General features: G+C 42.6%; 1 protein-coding gene across 4 annotated transcripts in view; it reads right to left on the reverse strand.

Moving 5' to 3' along the window:
- Positions 1–20929: 20929 nt before the first annotated feature.
- Positions 20930–23424, reverse strand: part of SEC31B (SEC31 homolog B, COPII coat complex component) — a 109503-nt gene continuing 107008 nt past the window's right edge. For all 4 annotated transcript variants that reach the window (XM_068257876.1, XM_068257875.1, XM_068257874.1 and 1 more), the window contains 2 exons: positions 22930–23001; positions 20930–21448 (listed from right to left, as the gene is read on the reverse strand). In XM_068257876.1, the coding sequence (XP_068113977.1) occupies positions 21269–21448; positions 22930–23001 (252 nt within the window). In that variant the 3' untranslated portion in view covers positions 20930–21268. The remainder of the gene's footprint in view (positions 21449–22929; positions 23002–23424) is intronic.

The following is a 23424-nucleotide window of genomic DNA, read 5'->3' on the forward strand; positions in this document are numbered from 1 at the left end:
ATAATAGCAGCAAAGCACCTCCAAATTAAATAACACTCGTGACAAGACCCTTGGCCATCTGGTCGCGATGGGTGAAAGGGGTGTGAACATATGGTGGGTCTCATGGTTTGTAATTACACTCCTCTTCTTGACACATATATATTTGTTAGGAGTACTCCATGATGGAGAAAGAATGCTTTCCACATACAAGTCAAAGAAACTCATCCAGGTTGTTTATGTACAATTTATACATATTTTACCCTCAAACCATGCTGCAATGAATTGACTGCAACAAGTTTAATGACCTCTGAACATACCACAAGTACCTCAGCATATTTAGGATCTAGGTAGGATGAAAACAAGTGAGGGTCTGTTCTCACAGGAATCAGTGCTGAGCAAATACAACCCACTCAGCAACACTGTGCCACATCGTTCAGCAATGCATGCCAGTGCTGTGTGGGGCCATGTCATGCAGTATCCAGTGCTCAATATACTGCAGGTAAGATTTTTCTTTTACTGGGATGGGTGGCTTCTTTGGCCAACAAGTCTTAACTAGTTTAACATCCATCCAGGAGATACGCTTAGTACATTGTGGCCAAAATTAGCCAGGTGGTATTAATGTTTTGACTGCTCAATGTAAACCAGCCCTAATGTTCCTGGAGAGGGAATTTCCTGACAATGGTGAAATGTTCTTCAATGAAAGTCCCGGTTTTCATGTGACATCAACCTTAAGCAGCATTTCCTTATCTTTACAAGGAAAACTAATGGGCGCTGTCTAAATAATTATCCAGGGCATTGGAAAGAGGCTACAAAGCAAATGAAAAGGTTCAATGCCTAGCCATAATTAAGCTCTCATAACACAGACTCTGCCTAAGCAAAGAAAACACAATCTTTTCCCATTTCCCAAGGCATGTGTCAGTTTTCATGCCTTTCAGAAACTTCCTCATTAACAGGGACATTCATCTTTTTTTTCCACCTTATGGAAGGAGAGGAAGAATTTGGATAGCGCACAACACAAAGCCCAGGGTGGGGGAAACAAAACAGATATCAATGCTCATAAATTCTCTTTTCATGCTTGTGCTCATTCACGCTCAGTGTTTGCCCGTCTTGGCCAGCAGGCAGCTCTCAGTGCCTTTCGCACAATGGCTGGTAGCACATCTCTTTGTGTCAGGTTTTCATGTGACATGAACCCACTACGGAGGTTCCTATTCAGCATAGTGGCACCTGCTGCCAAGAGCAAAACTCTATGAGCCCCCCTGTGGTCTTACCAAGCCACAGCTACGTCGGAAATTTTGTCAAGCATTTGTGCTACTATTTGTTTCCCATGGACAAGGTGGCAGGCGGAGGGGGAAGATTAGGGAGCACATGTCAAAGCAGCCAAACTCACAAGTAGTATCTACGTGGAGGGTGATGAAAATATACTTAAAGGGTTAAAAATGATTTTAAAAATTTCTATGGCAAAGAAATAAATGCCTCTTTCACTAGTAGTTCTTAGGGAATTTGCACTCTTTGATATAGGCTGAACTGCTCCTAATTAAGGAAGAGCTTCGCGTTACATGATCTGAAAATGTTACATTACTTTATTGTTATGGCCCATACTCACGGGCAACATTTGTGGCCTGTCGCCAGCACACGTGAGCGTGTGCGCGACAGGCCTGCGACAGCTCGTCGCCAGGTCGCTCTGCGTACACACGTGGAAGAGGGATCAGCTGTGCGACAGAAGCTGTCGCCGACGTTCCTCCCCCTCGCCGGAAGCACCATGCATATCCTATTATGTTGCTGTCGCTAGTCCGCATACTCACACGGACTAGCGACAGTTGCGGCAAAGTTGACTGCGCCAAACGCCTGGCGACAGCAGCGACGAGCGACGGTTCGGGGTGCGTGCCCGTGTTGCGCCTCATACTCACGGGCGACAATTGTAGCCCGTGAGTATGGGCCATTAGATGAATACAGAGGCTTAAGACCATCAATATCCAGCAAATCTGAACTGTCTGCTAGAAATCGATGCTGCAAATGATGTCCAATCAATTTTAATCGAAAATATATTGATCATACCAAACAACAGATATTGCTTGATGGCCAGCAGGTCAGGCGCACAGCAGTAGCAGTGTTCAAACTCAGGACAACCAATGTACGTCCGCCGGTTCACTGCGTCTTCTCTCCATAGACGCCGGGCGCTCCTCTGTCTCTTCTCTCCCAGGTCACCCTGTGTCCAATGACAAACGCTAGAGGCTGAACACTGGAGGTCTAGTGTGTACGTGGTTACATAAGGTAAATGCTATCAGGGGCCTCTAGTGTTTGGCCTCTAGCATTTGTCATGGAACACAGGTGCTCGAGGAGAGAAGAGACAGAAATAAGCACTGGTAATGGAAAGAAGACATATGCCGGTGGACAGGTGAGTGAAAGCTCTGCCACCTACACTCTGGATGTCCCTAACAGAAGCTGCAGCAAGTATCAAACATACTGACTGGTATATGACAAGGGTCAGTGCACACCAAAAAGCGCTAGTGTAATCACAAACACTCAGCGCTTTTTGAAGGGATTTTTCTAGGCGATTCTAGTCATGTGCCTAGCAATTTTCTAAGCATGCCTAGAAATTTTTGGAGCGTTTCGGTGTAGCGTTTTTCTTTTTTTGTTACAGTAGAGCTGTAACTGAACAGCTTCTGTAACAAAAACGCTTGGAAATTCTCTCTGATCTAGTGCTTTTTAGAGCGATTTTCCACTTTCCTATACTTAACATTGAGGCTGAATTGCCTCAAAATTCAGCAGAAATGCTGCAGTACCCGCGTCTGCATTTGGAAAAAAAAAGGATAGCACTCTGGTGTGCTCCACCCCATTCAAATACATGAACTAAGCGCTTTTTGAAGCGCAAGCGTTTTTAACCACTTGATGACTGTAGTGTTAAACCCCCTAAAGACAAGGCACTTTTTTTCACTACTGGGCTATGCGGGCTCTTCAGCCTCCTGCACAGCCCAGCTAAGGAATATGGCGATCGGACTCACCTCCTATTTTTGTCCCTAAGGGGACATGCTGCCGGAGGGGTCCGATCGCCGAGGACACTTTTTTTTTTCCTTCAGCCTCTTAGAGGCTCTTATTGCCGCTGCCCCTCTTCTTTCTTCCTCCCCTCTGCCTAAAGAATTGAGCAGGACGGCGATCCGTCCTGCTCTCCGCCTACCTCTCATAGGCATCAGCCTATGAGAGGGCGGCGATCCCCGGCCAGAGGCTGACTGCAGCGCTGTACGCATGTAAACAAAGGGGATTTCTTTCCCCTTATGTTTACAAGCAGCCTGCTAGCCACGTACAGCGGCTAGCAGGCTAATCATGGAGCTCCAATCTGTGAAGTGGCAGGGAACGATCACGCATGCGCGCGGCCGTTCCCTGGGAAACTGCAGCCCCAGGACTTGACGCCAATTGGTCTTAGGCGGTGCTGGGGCTGCCGCCGCGGCCACGCCCATTGGCGTGAGGCGGTCGGAAAGTAGTTAGAAGCGCTCTTGGTGTGCAGCAGCCCTAAGACTACACTCCTAGTGGTGTGTTGTGGTGCTGCATAATGCCGGCCAGTTTGTAACGGGAATCGCCGCACAGCAATGTACCACTTATACCGCAATACACCCTCCACATTGTGAAAGTCACTATAACAGCGTGTGGCATCACAATGCACTGAGTGCAGTACATTACGGTGTGGATGGATAGTGTACTGGTTAATGGCACCGCCTTTGATATGGGAGACCAGGGTTTGAACCCTGGCTAGGGTCAGTACCTATTCAGTAAGAAGGTCTTGGGCAAGACTTCCTAACACTGCAGGGTGGCACCTTGAGCACTTCCTTAGTGGTTCTTGAGCGCATCGAGTCCAACAGGAGAATGTAGGATTATTATTATTACTGCACAACCTGCATTAACAGTAAATATGAAGAATACTTTTCATGGCCTGTATGCAACCCAATGCATGGATAAAGTGCGGCACCACGTTCCTGACATTAAAGGGAATGCAGTGCAATGGCCTCTGTGAACATAGCCTAATTCATCCCTAGAATGTGATGGGGACATTAGATCCTTTTGAACGCTGCATACCAATATTAATATTGTTCTGTAAAGTACTGCAGCCAATAAATTTAGCAATACATATTTGTATAGAAAAGTAGGGGGAAAAAAGTGAAATATGGAGAGAAAATAGTTGCAGCAGTCATATTTCTTTGTTGCAGCTTATTTGTCTATTTATATGATTTTTTTGGGGGGGGATTTTTTTTTAACTGTTTCACTTGCTTCCAAATGGTTAAAAGGAAAAAACTTTATTAGAGAAGAACATGCAGAACCCTGTAGATTGTGTTTCTTCTCGAGTAGTTCGTGGCCTCTGTGTGTGTCTAAGTCCAGCAGAGAAGGATATCTTTCTTTCTTTTTTTTCTTTAACCAGTATTTAAACAAAGACTTCGGAGTTCATCAACCTCCCACTGAAATTCACAGCTGCTGAACACACTAATCCGCTCTCCCTTCCTTTATGTCTTTCAATGAGTTCCTTGCTTCAAAGACACTTTGGGAAAGGACTTTCCTGAGTTTGGTAGAACTCTCTCAAAAGAAGTTAGTGCAAGTATTATTCACAGTGCAAGTGGCTTTACAAACAAATACTGCCTAACAATCCCCTCTTCCCTTCCAAACACACACATGGGCACAAAAACATTCTAGCCCCCCAGACATGATGTTATCTAAAACGGGATTAGAGGCCTGATCTTTCAATGCGGGTGATCTGCCAGCAAGCACCCAATCACCTCTCTGTACCTTTTGTCATAACAAATCCCATTCCTCTATGCGTGAGGTGCTGGTTCAGCACTGTTCATGTTTAGGGACTGAAAACTGCTACAATGTCATTAGCCAAAATACATTCAGAACTTTCTCCGAAAGAGACCAGAAAAGATAATGTATAACTTAAGGTTTGTACACACGGTAAATTACAGTCGAATAACGAGTGCCACTGCTGATAATTTGGCGGGTTTACAGCAGCTCCCGATCCCTGAGTGCCACCCAGCCAACAATCTGCCAGGTGGATCAAAACCATTGCTCTTGGCGCTTGCCCCACCCCACATCACATTTGCGACACTCCTGTCCCCCCCCTCCCCCCATTCATTGTATCATAACATGTCAGCCTATAGGCTAAGCATCTGTACAACCTCAGCCCAGCAAAGTCACCCAAGGGGTGTGGTCCTGATTCATGGCAGGCGACATCAATCTAGCATGTGTACGGCCCTATAGGGCCCTTTTCCACTAGCAATCACTAGCGTTAGCACTAAACGCTAGCGATTGCGATTCAGCAAAACTCCTTTTTTTCCCCCAGTTTGCGATCATGATTTTGCTATGCACTGCATAGCAAAATCGCGGCAATAATAGCTCCGCGATCGCGTTTTAGTAAAAAAACGAATCGCGGTAGTGGAAATTACCTACCGCAATTCCTATGTTAAAAAGCAAACCGTAGCGATTTTAAAATCACTAGCGGTTTGCAGTTTTGCGATTCAGCAAACGCTCTGGTGGAAAAGGGCCCTAAAACTGCAATACTACAAATGATCTAGCACTAGTTCTTATGGTAATTATCATAAAAAACACTACTGTAAAGCAATTGTACAGTTGTTATTCCATGGATCAGATAGTTGTGCAATGGCTCTAAAAGGTCTGTTACCCTTTGTCACACACGCTTCCATAGACAGAAGCATTTTAAGTCAAAAAGGTAAATTCAAACTCAGGGCCAACCGGATTTTGAATTTTCCTAGTTGACTTGCAATATGTTCCGGATGTGTAAATGTGTGCAAATAAAGAGATTTCTATAGCGCTTTTCTACCATAGGACTCAATGCTTAGGCTCTCTCAGGTTCAATAATTGGTAATCTCTCCTTCCATTCTAATTTCATGTAAACTGAGTGCAGCTTGAACTGGAGCACACAAAAGTGACTGGAAGCAATTAGGATTGGTCCAGTTTCAAGCTGCATACAATTCACATGAAATTTGAATGCAAACTGAAATAATTTGCATCTTATGGACCATCTCTGGTGTCATGGGTTTGCCAAACGAAATTCAAAGGATGGACTCCAGGAACCGGCTTCTTCATGTCAAAATAATACAGCGTCTGTAACTTGAGCACTTAGGACCACTATCGCAAAAACAATAGTTAAAACCTGACAGAACCGACAGGTTTTGGGCCAGTCCATCTCCTCGTAGGGGATTCTTAGGGTTTTATTTTCAACAGGATTTCCTGAACAGCAGTTGCAAAGTCTAAGGCCCAGTGCACACCGAGTGGATTTGGATGCGATACGCCTGTAAATCCGCTTGGTTAATGTATTTCAATGGGCTGGTGCACACCAGCGGTTTGAGGTTTTTAGCAAACCGGAAACGTGCCTCCTGCTGCAAACCTCAAGTGCCGATGTGCACTGGGCCAAATCTCTGCAACCCGCAACAAAAAACGCTAGCATTTTGTGGACCTGCTAGTGGTTTTGGTGTGCACTGGGCCTAACTGACATAATAGTGTGCAAGTTATTAGGGAGGCTGGCTGGTATCTTACTATTTTGGCCGTTAAACTGCTGTTCAGGAAATGCTGTTGAAAAAGAAAACCCTGAGAATCCCTCACTGAGTTCTGTCAGATTTTAACTGCCTACTTTTTTTGCGATAGTGGTCCTTTAAGGCGGCCACACACCATATAATTTTGGTGTATATCTGTTCAATTCAATATTATCAATCAATTTTTCTGACTGATTGTAACATTTCAAAAATCTGACCAATGTACCACACAACTACAGTATGTTAATTTTTTTCTCAATAATGATAAAAATGATTGTAAACTGAGAAAATTACTTGGGTGTATGTATTAATAAACGTACAATGTACCACTCAGTCTTCATAAATTGATCAGAAAAATCCACCATTCCCAATCAACTTTTATCGAATAAAAATGGGAAATTCGATCTAAATGCTTACTCGAATGAAAGTAAAAAAAAAAAAAAAAAAAAAAAAAAAAAAAAAAAAAAGATAGATTTAGATTTTTGGGGGATTTTTTTTTGTATTGAATTTGTTAAATCAGATAATTTTATTGTATGTTTGTGGCCACTTTTAAGCCCAATCTACATAATACAATTCTTTGTGCGATTCGATTACGATTCTATTTACGATCCGATTAAATCCAAAATGTCCGATTGGGATTCGATTCAATTTGATGTGCCATTGCAAAACAATGGCAAATCGAATTGAATCCCATTCGAACATGTCGTATTTAAATCGGATCGTAAATAGAATCGTAATAGAATCGCACAAAGAATCGTATCGTGTAGATTGGCCTTAAGACTTGGAGCGCCTTATGAGAGAGCTAATTGATTGTAACTAAACTAATTAGCTCCATTACAATCAGGGAACTCCAACAAGTCACTCCAACTTTGAAGTGCTCAAGTTACAGGTACTGTATTTTTTTGTAACATGAAGAAGTGTTTATGGCCCACGAAATGCAGTCTGTTACATTTAAAATAAACAGAATATTTCTTACTATCCTTTCTCTACCGAGGTAAGGTTGTTTATTTCACACTGCTTCCCAGATCTTCACAATTGTTTAAGACGCCTCCTTCCATCTTTTAATCTCTGGTGATGACCTGTGATTTTGAAACTACAGAAGCCAAAAGAAGTCGAACAAGCATGAGCCAATGGAGGGCCAGGACACACCAAAAATCACTAACCTAATTGTAAATGCTTAGCGTTTTTAGAAGCAATTTTGCTAAGCAATTTCAGGCATGTGCCTAGCGATTTTCTAGTTATGCCTAGTGATTTTGGAGCATTTTGGTGTAGAGTTATTTTTTTACAGTTTGACCTGAAAGTGACCGCTTGAAAAATCACTCTGTTCTAGCGTTTTTTTAGAACGATTTTCCACTTTTCCTGTACTTGGCATTGAAGCTGATTCACCTCTAAAATGCGGCAGGACCCGCATTTGGGAGAAAAAAAACAAAAACAAAAAAAACCCCCCAAAAAAAACACAAAAACACACAAAAAAAAAAACCCACATCGCTCTGGTGTGATCCATACCATACAAAACACATTAGCCAAGTGCTTTTCCAAGCGCTAGCATTTTTAAAAGCGCTCAGAGGCGCTCTTGGTGTGCACCAGCCCTGACTCAGTTCGCTAGATACATTTTTACACTGAGTGAGGCAGACCTGCAGCTGCAAAATTTTGAGATGTAGTCCTCCCAACATGCATAGTGGTGATCGTGGACATGTGACACCACCGGGAGCTTGAACCTGTGGTACCTGGAGCAGGGGCGTAACTAGAAATCACTGGGACCCCCTACAAAATTTTGGATGGGGCCCCCCAGATGTCGTTGCTGGAAGAGGGGACTGCTAATAGTAGCCTGAGAGGGAGGGAGGGGGGGTAGTCGGGCCCCCCTCCCCGCAGTTTGTGCCTGCTGCTCCTCCTTCCTGCGCTGCAACCCCCTAAAAGTGGCCCTAGAAGGCCCCAGAGACGGGGCCCCCTCAGTCTTCTCCCTCTAAGGGCCCCCCTGCAGCGGCATCCCTTGCAGGGGCTGTTACACCCCTGACCTGGAGATGGTGGTGACTGAGAAGATGCAGCCAGCTCTTTGAAAGGTATCCAAATTGATTTGCAGCTGTAATGGCTAAATAAAGAAAGGTGGCCCCACAGAGTACTGTCCTTAGGGGGCTGAACCGTTATGCACGCTGACATTTTCAGTTGTTTTGTCCTATTTGTCGTTTGCTTCACAATAAACCAAATGATACATTTTTAATGTTGTAGGCATGTTCAGTCAATGAAATGGCGCAAACTCTCAAGGCAACAAAACAGGAAAAATGCCAAGGGGGTGAATACTTTTGCAAGGCACTGTACATTGCAACTCATACAACAGAGGAAAACAAACTTCAATAGGCCAATAGAGATGGAAAACCAGTATTGTCCCATCTAAAAAAATTATTCCAATGCAGTCATAGTGTCAACCGTCTAATTAATTTGTGTGCATTTCAGACGACTGGTGGCTGTATTGACTGGCAGCTGGACAGATGACTGGCGGCTGGATTGACTGGCAGCTGGACTAATGACTGGATTGACTGGCAGCTAGACTGATTGACAGGACAGACTGTATTGAGGCTGTAATAGCGACAAAACAGCATTTCTAATCTTCACCCCGCTAACTTGCTGGGATATCCAACCGGGGATGGATTAGTCTGCATGAGTTCAAACAGTCTCTCATTGTAAATAATTAAACACACAAATGTTTACGCAAAAAAACAACCCTTTATTTAACAAATTAAATTATTCCATGTTTATAATGAAGAAACAGACTCTTGCTCAAAATAGCCTGATGCATTAGGAGAGGTTCACAAATGAGGCACTTAATTTGATGAAAATTAATTAAATAAAATATTCTCGAATTTCCTGGCACAGCACCAAATTTCACAGGTACATAATTTGCATTTTGCAGATAAATGTATAAAGCTCAACAAGATATAGATGGAAGAGAAGGTTGAGGTCTACAATAGGCAAACAAAAGAATAACCACCCAAAAGGCAATGAATCAGTCTTGACAGTTGGGACTACTAGAAGTTCTGGTTCACCATGACCTTTCTGGGCAAACCTATTTTGAGAGGAAAGGAAGAAGGAAAAAAAAAGTCTCTTGTCTAAAAGGTTTGTGACAAGTGTAGTTATTGAAGGTCTACTGGTCTAGAATCCTTACGTTCCCAGCCTTGGAACATGCTAAAATTAGGTCGTCAACATGTTTTAAGTAACTGGTATAGGAATCTAAAGACAGTAGGGCATTCATCTGCTTAAGTCAGGGGGTCATTAGAAAGGTATTTGTTTGAGCTCTAAACGCTTGTACACACATACACCAAAGTGGACAACTAACTCTACGACATGACCGACCCTATGACAAACCATTTACATGACTTGTATTTTCCGTGCACAAACTAAGCGTCCAACTCATTTGCATACTGTGTGGAATGATGAACTGCATGATATGGCTGCATTCAAAACAAGCGCACGTCGCTCAAACAATTTGTACACACGTGGCCAGCTGTAGGATATCAGCCCAATAGTCATAAGAGTTAATCCACCAGATGGATCAGGAAACCACCTGTTATCAGTCGCTCGTCTGGTCATTTGCCATGCGTACACACACCTGATTTGTCTGTTGTATGACAATCAGACGACTACCGGGTGGATTTGTTGGACACGTATGAGCCTTAATAGACCCTTTACAAATGTGAGGCGGAGATGCCAAGCCAGGAAGGATTGTGGATGCTTCATGTGACATTAGTTCCCTTCATGTTGCTACTATTTACTAGTGATGTCATGGGTGTCTCCGGCTCAGATAGGCCAATATGAGTGGGGCAATTCCTATCACATCACCGATATAAAAATGCCAGCATCATCAAAAGTGGATTTTGCTCAATGACACAATCATTGAAGTGTGAAACCTAAAATTATGAACTATTGACCCTTTTTGTCTCTCCTACTCTCAGAAGCAATTTCCTGCTAGGAAAGTGTTCTATAGTTTTAATTTCTTATCAGAGAGGGTCACACTGTAGTCTGACCCAGTCCTGACTCAGACAGGAACTTCCACTTACATACCTGATGTTTAACTCTTTCAGGCAGAGAAAGAAAAAAAAGGAACACAGCCTAGTTATTATTGTGCTAGGCACTGTACATACACATGTCTAATGTCACCTCGGGTATCCTTTAATAGACTACTGAAGTGAGACGTATATAGAGGCTGCCTTATTTATTTCCCTTTAAGTAATACCAGTTGCCTGGCTGCCCTTCTGATCCTCTGTCTCTAAAACTTTTAGCCATTGACCCTGAACAAGCATATGCAAATCAGGCAAATCATCTGACAAGATTAGCTGCACAAGCATATCTGGTGCTATTCAGACACTTCTGCAGCCAACTAGATCAGCAGGGCTGCCAGGCAACTGGTATTGTTTAAAAGGAAATAAATATGGCAGCCTCCATATACTTGTTACTTCAGTTGACGTTTAAAGCATAAGTTGGGAGTCTGCCCAGAGATCGGGCTCCTGAGCCCAGCAGAAGGGGGCTGGTAGACCTGTACCGTGAGGGTAAAGACTTCAAGATGTACACATTGTGTTAGACCATAAAAATGTGAAAACCTTTTGTGAAAATTAGGATCTCTGTACTGGTCATGCTAATCTTATACAGACAACATTTCCTTAAAACAGAGTCTGCATTAAACTGGTGTTTCTACACACTCTAAATATTTAGTTGTATTGTTATGTCCTCCCAAAAAAAGTGACCAAAAAATGTTGAGCCTTCCCTTCCAATAGCTGTGCACGAGCTTTCTAGGCTCTTTAAAGCATACAGATATCATTAAAACAATAATAAATGGCATAGTTAGTACATACTGTACACATGTTCCTTGTATGAACAATATATATATTTTTTTTTTACTTGGAAAGATTCAGATTCAAAGTTAAAGTAAACCTGTGAGCTTTTAAACAAAAATTGGATACTTTTATAGAGAGGCTTCCTCAATCCTCCTCCTCTAGGCAGCTCCAGTGATGAAACCCCTGAAGCCCGCAGGCACACGGCCGCACTAGCCTTGCACAGTGGCACAGACCTGATCGGGCTTGGATGGAAAAAGCCGAGCCTGATTGGGTCTCTTCTACAACACAAACAGCCCGTTCTTCCGCAGGCTAAGCTTTTTCCACCAAAGTTGGAGCGGGTCCCTGCTGATGGGCATACCGAGCTGTGCAGAGGAGAATGGGGGAAGCTTCTTGAGGATCCAGAGACTCCCCACTATTAAGGTGAGCCTTTTCCCCTCACATGTACACTGTAAAACTTAAAGTCTCAAAGCAATCATGTTGATTAGCGTAAACTGTATCTTGTTCAATTTTGGGTTTTGTTTTGCCAAGTCCTCCTCCCCAACCCCCATTCTGTCCCACTTTGTTGGGAACATGGTAAATAATGCTCAACCTGCATCACACATGGAGACAGTGAATGCAACAGAAGCTACCAGACAATCAATTGATGGAATACCGTTAACCATTCTATCCATCATTCAGTTGATCTGAACTTCAGATTAATTCTATTAGTCTGATCTGATTACTTTTAATTTACCCCTCCTTTGGTGGGCCCGATGATTGCTTCAGATCGATCCAAATGTTTAGGAGATTGTACTGTTAATGGGCACTTTTAGGTCTGTGTCACACAAGCAACTTAGTAGCATCACAACTATTCCTTCCATCTTTAGGATAAAGGAATTGCATTTGGTGTTCCTAGTAATGGTGACCATTGCCCAGGGTGATGCTTGTCAAAAGTGTTTCTTCCAATCAATAGTCATGCCAGGTCTGTCCACAATAACAATATTGTTAAAAAAAAAAAAAAGAAAAAGCCATGACAGGAAAAATGCATGCATGGTTTTCATTGCATGGATCTGGTCCACAGATGTAAGTAACTACAGCAACAACCTGGTCTAGATTTCTAAATTACAGATAGATAAAATAAGCAATTATTTCACATATGTTTAGAGCATACATGTCAAACTCTGGCCCATGAGCCAAATATGGCCCGCAAGTGGTTTCCCGCTTTGCATCATGTTTAGCCCACTCTAGACCACCTCGCGAGGAAAGCCATATAAGGAGGGGGAACGCACTAGACAACAGAGAACTATATAGGGGAGGGAGGGGGCAACTTAACACAAGAAACTGTATAGGGGAGGGGAGGGAAGCCGGTAGACATCAGGGAACTTTATAAGGAAGAAGGTGGCCACTAGAAATTGAGTTTGACCCGCGACCTGGTCAAAGTGTTCAACTTTGGCCCACTTTGTATCAGAGTTTGCCACCCTTGGTCAGAGTTTGCCACCCTTGGTCTAGACAAGAGTATGGCTTTTGAAGCAAGAGACCACCAAGTTACTGGTAACGCTTTAGTGGCCATAATTCTAATGAGTGTCCTACCCTAATACATTTTAAAGAAATTGATTTTCAAAAGAATCCCAGAAGAATTTAAACCAGTTGTTCAATTGCTCTAAAAACAATCAAAGTCTCCAATTTCGGGCCACATTTGATTTGGAAAAAAACATTGTATATATTGTATTTAATCTAGAGATGGTCAAAGAGATGCTAATAACTTAATCCTAGAAATTTGAGTTATTTTTATGCAAATTGATGCAGCTTGAAATTTGATAAATCAAACATAGAAGTTGAAGATTTTGACTAGTCCCACTTGCAATCCACTACAAACTTGCATTAACTAGATCATGGACCATCTCTAAGGCAGGGAGCATGCTTTCATGCATGTTTTCTGCACAGAAAAATGCATTTGAACAAGAACCCAGGTTAATCAATGGGCTGTTTAACACATTTTTTGCATGCAAAAAAAACAAAAACAAAAAAAACCCAAACAAACAAAACAAAAAAAACAACACAGCTGTGCAGCACTGTGTGCATTTTCCCTATCAATGTCAATTGACAGACAAGTAAGTGTGCTCCATGCCTGTCATGGGACATGCATCAGTCCCACACAACTATTTTGTGACTTAAAGCGGAATATAACCCTGCATTTCAACTTTGCTCTAAAACATTATTTACAGCATATTATATGCAAAAAGCATTTTTTTTTTTACTAGACCAGCATTGGAAGGGTTAAACAGAGGTTTTAAGTTCCGTGCAGACATTCAGATGGTTACATTCTATTTAGTTAGTGTGTAACTGTTTATCAATAGATACATCTCTTTGGCTGTCCTCCAAGCTCCTTCTCAGTGAGAGAGATGAGTCATAATAAACACATATTTGTAAACAAAAAGTATCTAACTCAAGTTCGGATTCGGTTGCAGAAATCTCTAGGGACTTTAAAGAGAGTCTGAAGCGAGAATAAATCTCGCTTCAGACCTCATAAATAGCAGGGGCATGTGTGCCCCTGCTAAAACGCCGCTATAGCGCGGCTTAACGGGGGTCCCTTCACCCCCAAATCCCCCTCGATACACCGGGGGAGCGCTTCCTGGTTGGGGCAGGGCTAACCGCCGCAGCCCTGCCCCACGCGCGTCTGTCAGCGCGTATCTCCGCCTCTCCCCCGCCCCTCTCAGTCTTCCTTCACTGAGAGGGGCGGGGGAGAGGCGGCGATGTGCCGCTGACAGACGCGACTGGAGGCAGGGCTGCAGCCGTTAGCCCTGCCTCCAGGAAGAGACAGCCAGCGACTTTTTCTACGACACACTTTTGCGGGGGGTGGGTTGGGGGTGAAGGGACCCCCGTTTAGCCGCAGGATAGAGGCGTTTTAGCAGGGGCACACGTGCCCCTGCTATTTATGAGCTCTGAAGCGAGATTTATTCTCGCTTCAGAGTCTCTTTAAAGCCCTGTGTAACCCTTCCAATGCTGGTGTAGTAAAAAAAAAAATGCTGGTTGCATATAATATACTGTAAATAATGTTTTAGAGCAAAGTTGAAATGCAGGGTTATATTCCGCTTTAATGTTAATAAAAATGATCTATTCATTTCAGCCTGCAGCAAGGTAAGATTTTCCTGACATGGTACTGAATGCAAAGCATGCTCCCTTGCAACCAAAGCAACAGTACACTGATGTACAAAGATTACAAAACTTTATTCCTGAATTATTTTAAAATACTTTATTCTGCTTGTTGAACAGCAGTAATCCGAACTTTCTTTCTGTAAGCATTAGTATGTACATGGTTAGGTACTTGCTCATCAACACAGGCTCTTTAGAAGCCAGTGGTGCTCTTTGTAGACGCTGCTATTTACATCTACTCAAAAAATGAGGACTAGCCTGATATTCCTGGGATGAATTTGCTTTTTTTTTCCTCACAGAAGTTTAGGTATGTTTTCTATATTAAAAGTAAAGTTTTGCATAGATATTTTATTAAATTATCGCGCATTTACAACTTCTGTATGAGGTTCAGTCTACACTGTTTGATTTCCTGGTAAAAATCAAACAGAAATTTGCAGTTTGCTACATTTTTTTTCCATTTACCCTTTGCTCCAGTTGTTCCTAATATTAACTGACATCATGCTAATGTTGCTTGAGCTTGAGGTGGCAATAGAAGTGGTAGACTTTGTAGGATTACTTGGGTTAAAGCAAACCTTAAAGGGAACCTGAAGTGAGTACATTTTTTAAAATAAAAACATGACATAGCTGCAAATGAATATTACATACTTGCCTCACCATCAGTTCCTCTCAGAAGCTCACCATTTTCTTCTTACAGTGATCCCTTCCAGTTCGGACAATATTTTGTTAGAACTGAAATATACCAGTTGCTGTCAGTTATATATCAGCAGCTGTCAGTTACAACTGAATGTGCAAGGTGATGTCCTTGTTTCCCTATGGCTCAAATGGATTATATTACAGTTTAACAGTGTGCTGACCAGGAAGCTGTTAGGGGGTAATGGCCTTAAAATGGAGGATGGAGAATTCCATTGATAACAGTGGACTAATGGGACGCAGGAGAGGACAAAGATTAAGGAGTAGACTACACAGGAGGTAAGTATGACCTGTGTATGCTTATTTTTTATTTTCAGTTCAGGTTCTCTTTAAGTGAAAATAAATGTGTGAGATAATGAATTGTATGTGTAGTACAGCTAAGAAATAGAACATTAGTAGCAAAGAAGAGTCTCATTTTGTTTTCCAGCACAGGAAAAGTTAAACTTCTTTTTTCTATGCAAAAGAACTTCTCTGAGCTATTCAACTCACTGGGTTCAATACATTCCTGTTTTCTGAAGCAGTTAAAAAGCAAAGAAACAGTGAGAGACAGCTTAAGATAAGGTTTTGCTGCAGGAAAGTTCAAAAGGTCATTGTTTTATAGCTTAAAAAGACAGTGGTTTCAAAACTGCAACTGTGATAGTATGAAGCAATGTTATAAAAAAAAGCTATATACCTTAAAATAAAAATGATACTTTTCTTTGCTACTAATTATCCGTGCTACACATATAATTCATTATATCCTATGGTTTTTTCAATTCAGGTTTGCTTTATCTTGGCATTTCAGACAGACAACGTAGTTAATAGAAAGTTTGTCCGAAAATCTGCAGAACAGGTTTCTAAACTCTACTGGTCTGTTTCAAGGATATGTCCAAGCAAAATAAAAATAAAATAAATCCACATACCTAGGGCTTCCTCCAGACCCTGACAGCCGTCCTGTGCCCTTGCCTCGCCGCAGCTCCCGGTCTTCCCCGCTGTAGAAGCCGATCTCAGCAGGTCAGCTTCTCATGCATTGCACCGCTGACGTCATCAGGACTGTACTGCGCAGGTGCAGTTCTGTGCCTGCACAGTGCAGTCCTGATGACGTCAGTGGTGGAGCGCCTGGGAAGCCGACCCAGAAGCTGACCTGGTGAGGTCGGCTTCTGCAGCAAAGAAGACCAAGAGTCACCTGGCTGCAGCAAGACCTCAGGATGGCTGCCAGGGGCTGGAGGAAGCCCCAGGTATGTAGATTTTTGTTTTTATTTTGCCTGGACGTATCCTTTAAAGTCTATAATCTGTTGCGGTGACACACATTTTCACACATGCAAGACGGGAGGCAGGATGTGCATTGTGCAGGTATTCTAGTGCATCAGAAAAATATGAATCAGGAAGGACATACAAAATGACAAAAAAGCAATATGGTAATGAGCATCTGGTTACATTAACTTAAACTGTAAGAAATATACCAGACTACAGCAGGCAGCATAAGGTGCCATTACATACCTTTATTTTCACATTGTATATGACCCTTTGTGCAGTGGATGAGGATATGGGCACAATACAGGCATTATGAAAGTTTGCATATTCATGGACACTAAAGGTGACCTCTAACTCTACAACATTTTCCTAAGATGCAGATTATGACCAAATTGTACAGAAAACCATGCAGTACGTGGAGAAAATGGACCAGAAACAATTCTATGGTCGATTGGCATAAAGGATTGAAGAGAGAAAGTGCCCTAATTGGCCCATTTATGGTTTTAATCAATAATTACCCTCTGTTTATGATCCAGCAAACCTGATGGAATGATTGCATCTGAGGAAAATATTGTACTATAAATTGGCACCTTCCGTGAGATTTCACACTTACAACGTGCAGGAAATAAATGTTCCTGCACACCACAGGTGCTCGTCTCTGTTACAACGCACGCCATTAAACATAATAGACAAAGACAAGGTGAAAAGCGAGTGTTGTGAGAAAATGGTGTGTGAAGGAAGTATTTTCACTGCATTTAAATGTGAACAAGCCCAAAAATGAACATGCAGGAAAATCAAGTGTGATCCCCTCAAGTGTGACTCTTCCTTAAAGGGAAGATCTGAAGCCCCTGGCAGCCGATATGTCCCTCGCTGCAGCTCCGCTTCCAGCCGGTGGCCCGAGGTCCCCTCCGTTGGAGATGCCAACCTCGCCAGGTCGAACAACGGACCTTGCCAGGTCAAACAAAAAGGACAAACAAGGCAAAAGGGATATAGAGGCTGCCATATTTATTTCCTTTTAAAAGGAGTTATCAGGCATAAAATAAAAAGCTTTACTCACCTGGGGCTTTCTCCAGCCCCTTGCAGCAGACTGTACCACGCCGACCAATCTGCTCTCCGCCTCCATCCCGGTCTCTGCGCATGGTGCAGAGGCCGACCCCGTCCATGCTGTGCCTGCGTGAACCGCCGCTGTCAATCAAGCCCACGTTGTACGTGGCTTACTGTGCAGCCGCAGTAGTTCTGCCTCATGCGCAGTAAGCCGCGTACAACGTGGGCTTGATTGACAGCAGCGGTTTGCGCAGGCACAGTAAGGACGTCCTCAGAGTCTGCTTCTGCACCGTGCCCAGAGCCCGGGACGGCGGCGGAGCGGTCGGCGTAGGACTATCGGCTGCAAGGGGCTGGAGAAAGCCTTAGGTGAGTAAAGCTTTTTTTTTTTTAAATGCCTGATGATTCCTTTAAGAAATACCAGTTGCCTGGCAGCCTTGCAGGGGCCTCTAATATTTTTAGCCATAGACCCCAAATAAGCATGCAGATCAGAGGTTTCTGACATTTTTCAGATCTGACAAGATTAGCTGCATGCTTGTTTTTGGTGTGAATCAGACACGACTGCAGCAAAATAAATCATCGGGACAACAAGGCCAGGCCACTGGTATTATTAGAAAATAAATAAATATGGCAGCCTCCATAGCCCTCTCGTTACAGGTGGTATACTCAAACTGACTGCAGATGGGCATTAGGGCCCTTTTACACTTAATCAGTTGCTCTCAGTTAAAACGAAAACAAACTGATTTTCAAAGTAATGCCCATGTTTTCCTATGGCACCTTTCACACTAAACACGTTTTAACTGAAATCTTCTTCCCAATGCACTGCTATGGAAAAAACGCGCACTAACGCATACCAACTGATTAAGGGTAAAAGGACCCTTAAGGTTTGGGGATATATGTGGAATTGTTTGGCCCTCTATCAAGTCCTTGCTGGGAATAATTTCACACCCTTTGATTGGCAGCACCTGGGGTCTCCATGGCATCTGCATGTTCCAGTGCGAATGTATACAGATGAACAGCCACTGGATACTCGTCAATTGTAAAAAGGATCATCAATAAAAGCATGCAAAAAGAAAAAAACTAGTCATATGCCTCATGTTGATTACACAGCACTGATTTCTGTCAATGACTCAAACCTATCTGAAAACAGAAGCAAAGTTGCATTCGTTCCTCAGAATTTCACTAGTACGGGACTGACCACAATGATGAATGCAAATACAAACTGCAAGATTTGGTGCCTAAAACACTGCAAAACATGATGCCACTGCACACCCTATTCACTTCAACTTCAGTAGCGTTGTCCATTTTACCACTTATTGTGCTTTCATTAATATATATATTAAATAATACAAAAACAATTAAATAAAGGACACCATAGCAGCTACCTGAGCATTTTCTTTATATTACAACCACACTATGTGTTTAAATAAGACTGAAAGCTTAAAAAAGGCTCTTCACACCGCTGGTCATAAATTTTAAAGCAGCAAATGATATATTCAAAGAGATAAAACTTAAGCTGTAACTGCTTTGACAAAAGTGCAGTTACCATTCGGCCCAGTAGAATCAGAAGTGCGGCTTTTCAGTGTAATGTTATAAGTATGTCTGCTTCCTTTGCCTTCTGCAGACATCTTTCCTTGGGCATGTCTCCGGTTTATTTTGCCCTAGTCTTATCCAACTCTAAAAGCATACATGGATTTCCTTGTGCTGGGCTTATCTTCTCCCTTTGCATCAATTAAAGCAATCAATTTCGCTGTGATCTTTTTGTGCCCTTCTCAGACGCTGCCTGATGAAAAGCAAACAAAGTGTAGCCAATTCGGCACTTCAGATCCATTTTGCGCTGACTGTTTAGTGACTGTAATGGGATTATTGGAGCAAAGATAATGCCAAACACAGTGAAATATGATTGGGCGTTTGAACGTCAAATCGGGCGTGCGTACAATCGGTCGTTCAGCCGATAAGACTGGTTTTGACGGATCCGGCAAGCCAAGCGGATCCATCAAAACCAGTCTTATCAGCTGAACGACCGATCGTACACACGCCCGATTTGAAGTCCAAAGGACCGGTCATTTGGAAAAAACTGACGTGTGTACGAGCCTTAAAGGGCGAAGGAATCAGAAATGGTGATAACATTACTTTGAAAAACTGTACTTCTGATAATGGACTGTCTACTAACTATGTATATCATTTCAGTTACACTCTAAAAAGACCCTGCATCTGCTAAATCATCATATTTCCCCACCACTATATAACCGTAAGCAGATATTGAAATCCTTTTCAATAAATTCTCTTATAATTTAGTTTGGGGTAGAGCGCATTGGGGCACTCCCTGCAATGATAGATTGACCTCTGCAGCTCACTGTATTTCCCCTGGCAACATCCTTCAGCGTATGTTCCTATTTGTACAAAGTCTTCACCAGTGAGGTTAATATGGCAGAGATACAGCGCATATCGGTACTGATACCATGAGGAAAACCATGAGGAAAACAAGGGTGAAGTTTGCTGGAGAAACATCACAGGACTGAAGCTATGCAGCCTTGCTACAAAGGAAACTATACTTTACAAGACACAGGCAATCCCTGTTATCTTCCCTAGCCTTAAGGTGCGTACACACATGCGACTATAGTCGTTTGTAACGATCGTTCCCCGATCTTTACCAACGACGATCGTTACAAAAAACGAACCACCGACTATTAAGGCAAACGACGAACGAGCCAAATCGCTACAAAAGAAAGTTCTGTCTCGGCGGATTTTAACCAACGACGATCGTTTGCAAAAGTAGTACATCGTTGGAAACGATCGTTCGTACTAGGCTTGACATGCGCATTTCACTATTTCTTCGTGAAACTTCTCTTTTTTATGCGCAGGCGCAATAGTTGCTTTTTTTTGATGTAACGTTCGTTCTAACGATCAGATCGTTACACACCTTTTAAAACTAACTTTACTTAGGTCGTTCTTTCAACAATTAAAAGTTCGTTCGTCGTTCTTAACGAACGATCGTTGTCGCATGTGTGTACGTAGCATTAGCCAGTTTACATAGAGTTCTCCCAAAAAAACACATCATGGTTGGTTGGTTTGAGACACTAAAGGCCCATACACACGTCGGATTTTTGCGAACGACCCGTCGTTTGAACGTTCCGCCGTTCAGTCGTTCGCACGTCAAATCCGACGTGTGTACAGACTATCGTTCGGGTGATAAGACTGGTTTTCAGCGATCTGCCGGGCGGATCGTTCAGGACCAGTCTTATCACCCGAACGATAGTCTGTACACACGTCGGATTTGACGTGCGAACGACTGAACGACGGAACGTTCAAACGACGGGTCGTTCGCAAAAATCCGATGTGTGTATGGGCCTTAAGACTAAACCCTGAATACAGTTAGGAAAAAACAGATGATGAGCAAATATTCAGGTCTTTAAATATCTTCTTAAGCATTGATTCGTTGAAGCCATGAGTATACAGTCTTGTACTGCAAGCAGATGACAAAGGTAATCGAGATTGTCTTAGGATATCACAGTAGTCTTTAATTCATGTTCCCTTTTATGTGGTTGTATTGACATAACGCCTCTTCTGGTTAATTGGCACACACAAAACAGCTATTATGGCTGATGTGCAAGGGGCACCTTGGATTTCCAACACCTCCAAATTAGCTCCCCATTCAACTTTTTTACAAAAATGTTTAGAATCTGCATAAGTATGTATTGCACAGCACATGTGTGTGTATGAGAAAGCACAAAGGTATACGATGAAAAGCTGTGCCTGTGCATGCCAAAAACTGATTACCCAATCCACAGGAGTCTTTCCATGCACTCATGATATCCAGAAGGTTTCCTGGCACTACACACCCAGCTTGCTTGCAATAGTCATTAGAACTTTTAGGATGGGCATGAAACCGGAGACTTCACTGAAGTTGCTGCTGCTGACCACATGAGTGTGCACAATAAGACCTTGCTGGTAATTACGACTCTCCACACAATGGGCAATGTCATGTAGTCCAGCCAAGATATGAGGAGACAGCTGAGGAAACACAAAAACAATATGAAATTGAAGACTGAGGCCATGTTCACACTATAAATCACAAGCGCTGAGCATTTTTGTGCACAATTTTTAAAAAAAGATTCCTGGCGTTTTCTGAGCATTGGGCGATTTTGTGTAAGCAATTTTCTAATCGCTTTTGATGAGTGATTGAGATTTTCATTTCCTAACATCAGTCAGCAAGTGAACTCTGACACGGAAAAGATTACCGATATATACAATGTATTTATTCTTAAGAGCGCTCAGGAAATCATTAAACAAAGCGGTTTTTCAAGTGCTTAGCGATTTCCCTATACCTTCCATTGAGCCAAAGCGGTCAGAAAATGGTACAGGCAGTGCTTTTGAAAGCGGATCGTAATCGAACCGCTCATATGTGAATAATCTCATAGGGAATCATTGCACAAGCGCTTTGAGGGCGATTTCTAAAATCGTCAGTGCTTAAAAAAAAAAAAAATGCAAATTCTTATAGTGTGAACAAGTACTTAGTACATCCATAATCTTATTTCTGTCCTGTCTATCTGCAACTTATAAGCAATAAAAGTTTCACTCACCGGGGGCTTCTTCCAGCCCCTAAAAGTCTATTAGGTCCCACAGCCCAGTTCTGCTCTGAGCCAGGCCTCGGCTCTCCCCAACGGAAGATCGCTCCCAGTCTTACTTGATGAGGTTAAGATTTTTATTGTTAAACCACAATAAAAATACAAAGCGTATCACGGGACCTGCCCGCTTCCTCAGGTCAATACGAGAGCACCAAATGAGTTTTTTTTCTTCATTTTGGCTCTCTGAAACACAGATGCATAGCTCAGACACTGTCTCGTATTGACCTGAGGAATCAGGAAGGTCCTGTGAAACATGTCTTTTTTATTGGTGTCTAACAATAAATATCTTAACCTCATCATGAGGCAAGACCATTCCTACTACTTACCTCCACTCACTACAAATTACATCACAATTGGAGCGACATCTCCCATCTTGTATTGTCTCCTCTGTGACTACATTTAGTGGTCCTTTGTCTTTTCTGAAGTGCGACCCACCTTGACACAAGAGACTCATCATAACCACATGCCCAAAATTGTTGTTGCCTGTAGCAGCCCAAGTTTGCGAGTGGTTATTTCTTTACATTTCAACAAAATACTACAATACTGGCGTTTTGTTTTGTAGTCTTTTCTTATCTGTACCTAGGTTTCCAAACCAGAAACTCATCTACTGGACCTCCCAGAGACAGAGAGAGGTTGGGAACTAGTGAACACATGGTAGATTCTTGACAGAGGCAGCCCCGACCGAGAATCGTCTTTGGAGTGTACAAGGATTTATTGTGCATGTGAACACATCTTACCACGTCAAGAGCTGAACAAGGAGTTTACATGCAGATAAAATTAAACTCTTAATGTTTGACTACACAAAACAATGAAGTCATCTATACCTATAGCTGGGTTTGAAAGAACCTCTCATCACTCCCACCTTACCGTGTTCTCCCGGAGCTTGTCGTATAAACACTCCAATCTTTGTGAGGCATCTTCAAGCTTTCTTTTTGTTTTCTGCCGAAGAGGAGGAGGGGAAAAAAAAAAAGGTTTACATCTTGGTCTACAAAATCAATAAATAGTCAATGTATGCATCTGCAGGTCAAAATGCTTTTAAATTAAAGCGGATCCGAGATGAAAAACTAACTATAACAAGTAACTTGTCTATATATCCTATCTAAAGTTTAGATAGTATACACAGCAAATCTAGCTGCAAACAGCTTAAATAGAATAAGATTATTTCTTTCTGTGATACAATGACAGCAGCCATGTTTGTAAACATTACACAGAGGCAGGCTTATCTGTATCTTGAGCAACAAAAACCTAATCCCCCCTCCTCCTCCCTCCTCCCCTCTGCCTCTGAAATCTCTGGCTAGTAATATCTCCCCCGACTCCTGCCCAGACTGAGCTCCCATGAGCCCTTGCTACTGTCTGAAAGTG

Source organism: Hyperolius riggenbachi, chromosome 10 (genome assembly GCF_040937935.1).
Source record: "Hyperolius riggenbachi isolate aHypRig1 chromosome 10, aHypRig1.pri, whole genome shotgun sequence".
Lineage (NCBI taxonomy): Eukaryota > Metazoa > Chordata > Amphibia > Anura > Hyperoliidae > Hyperolius > Hyperolius riggenbachi.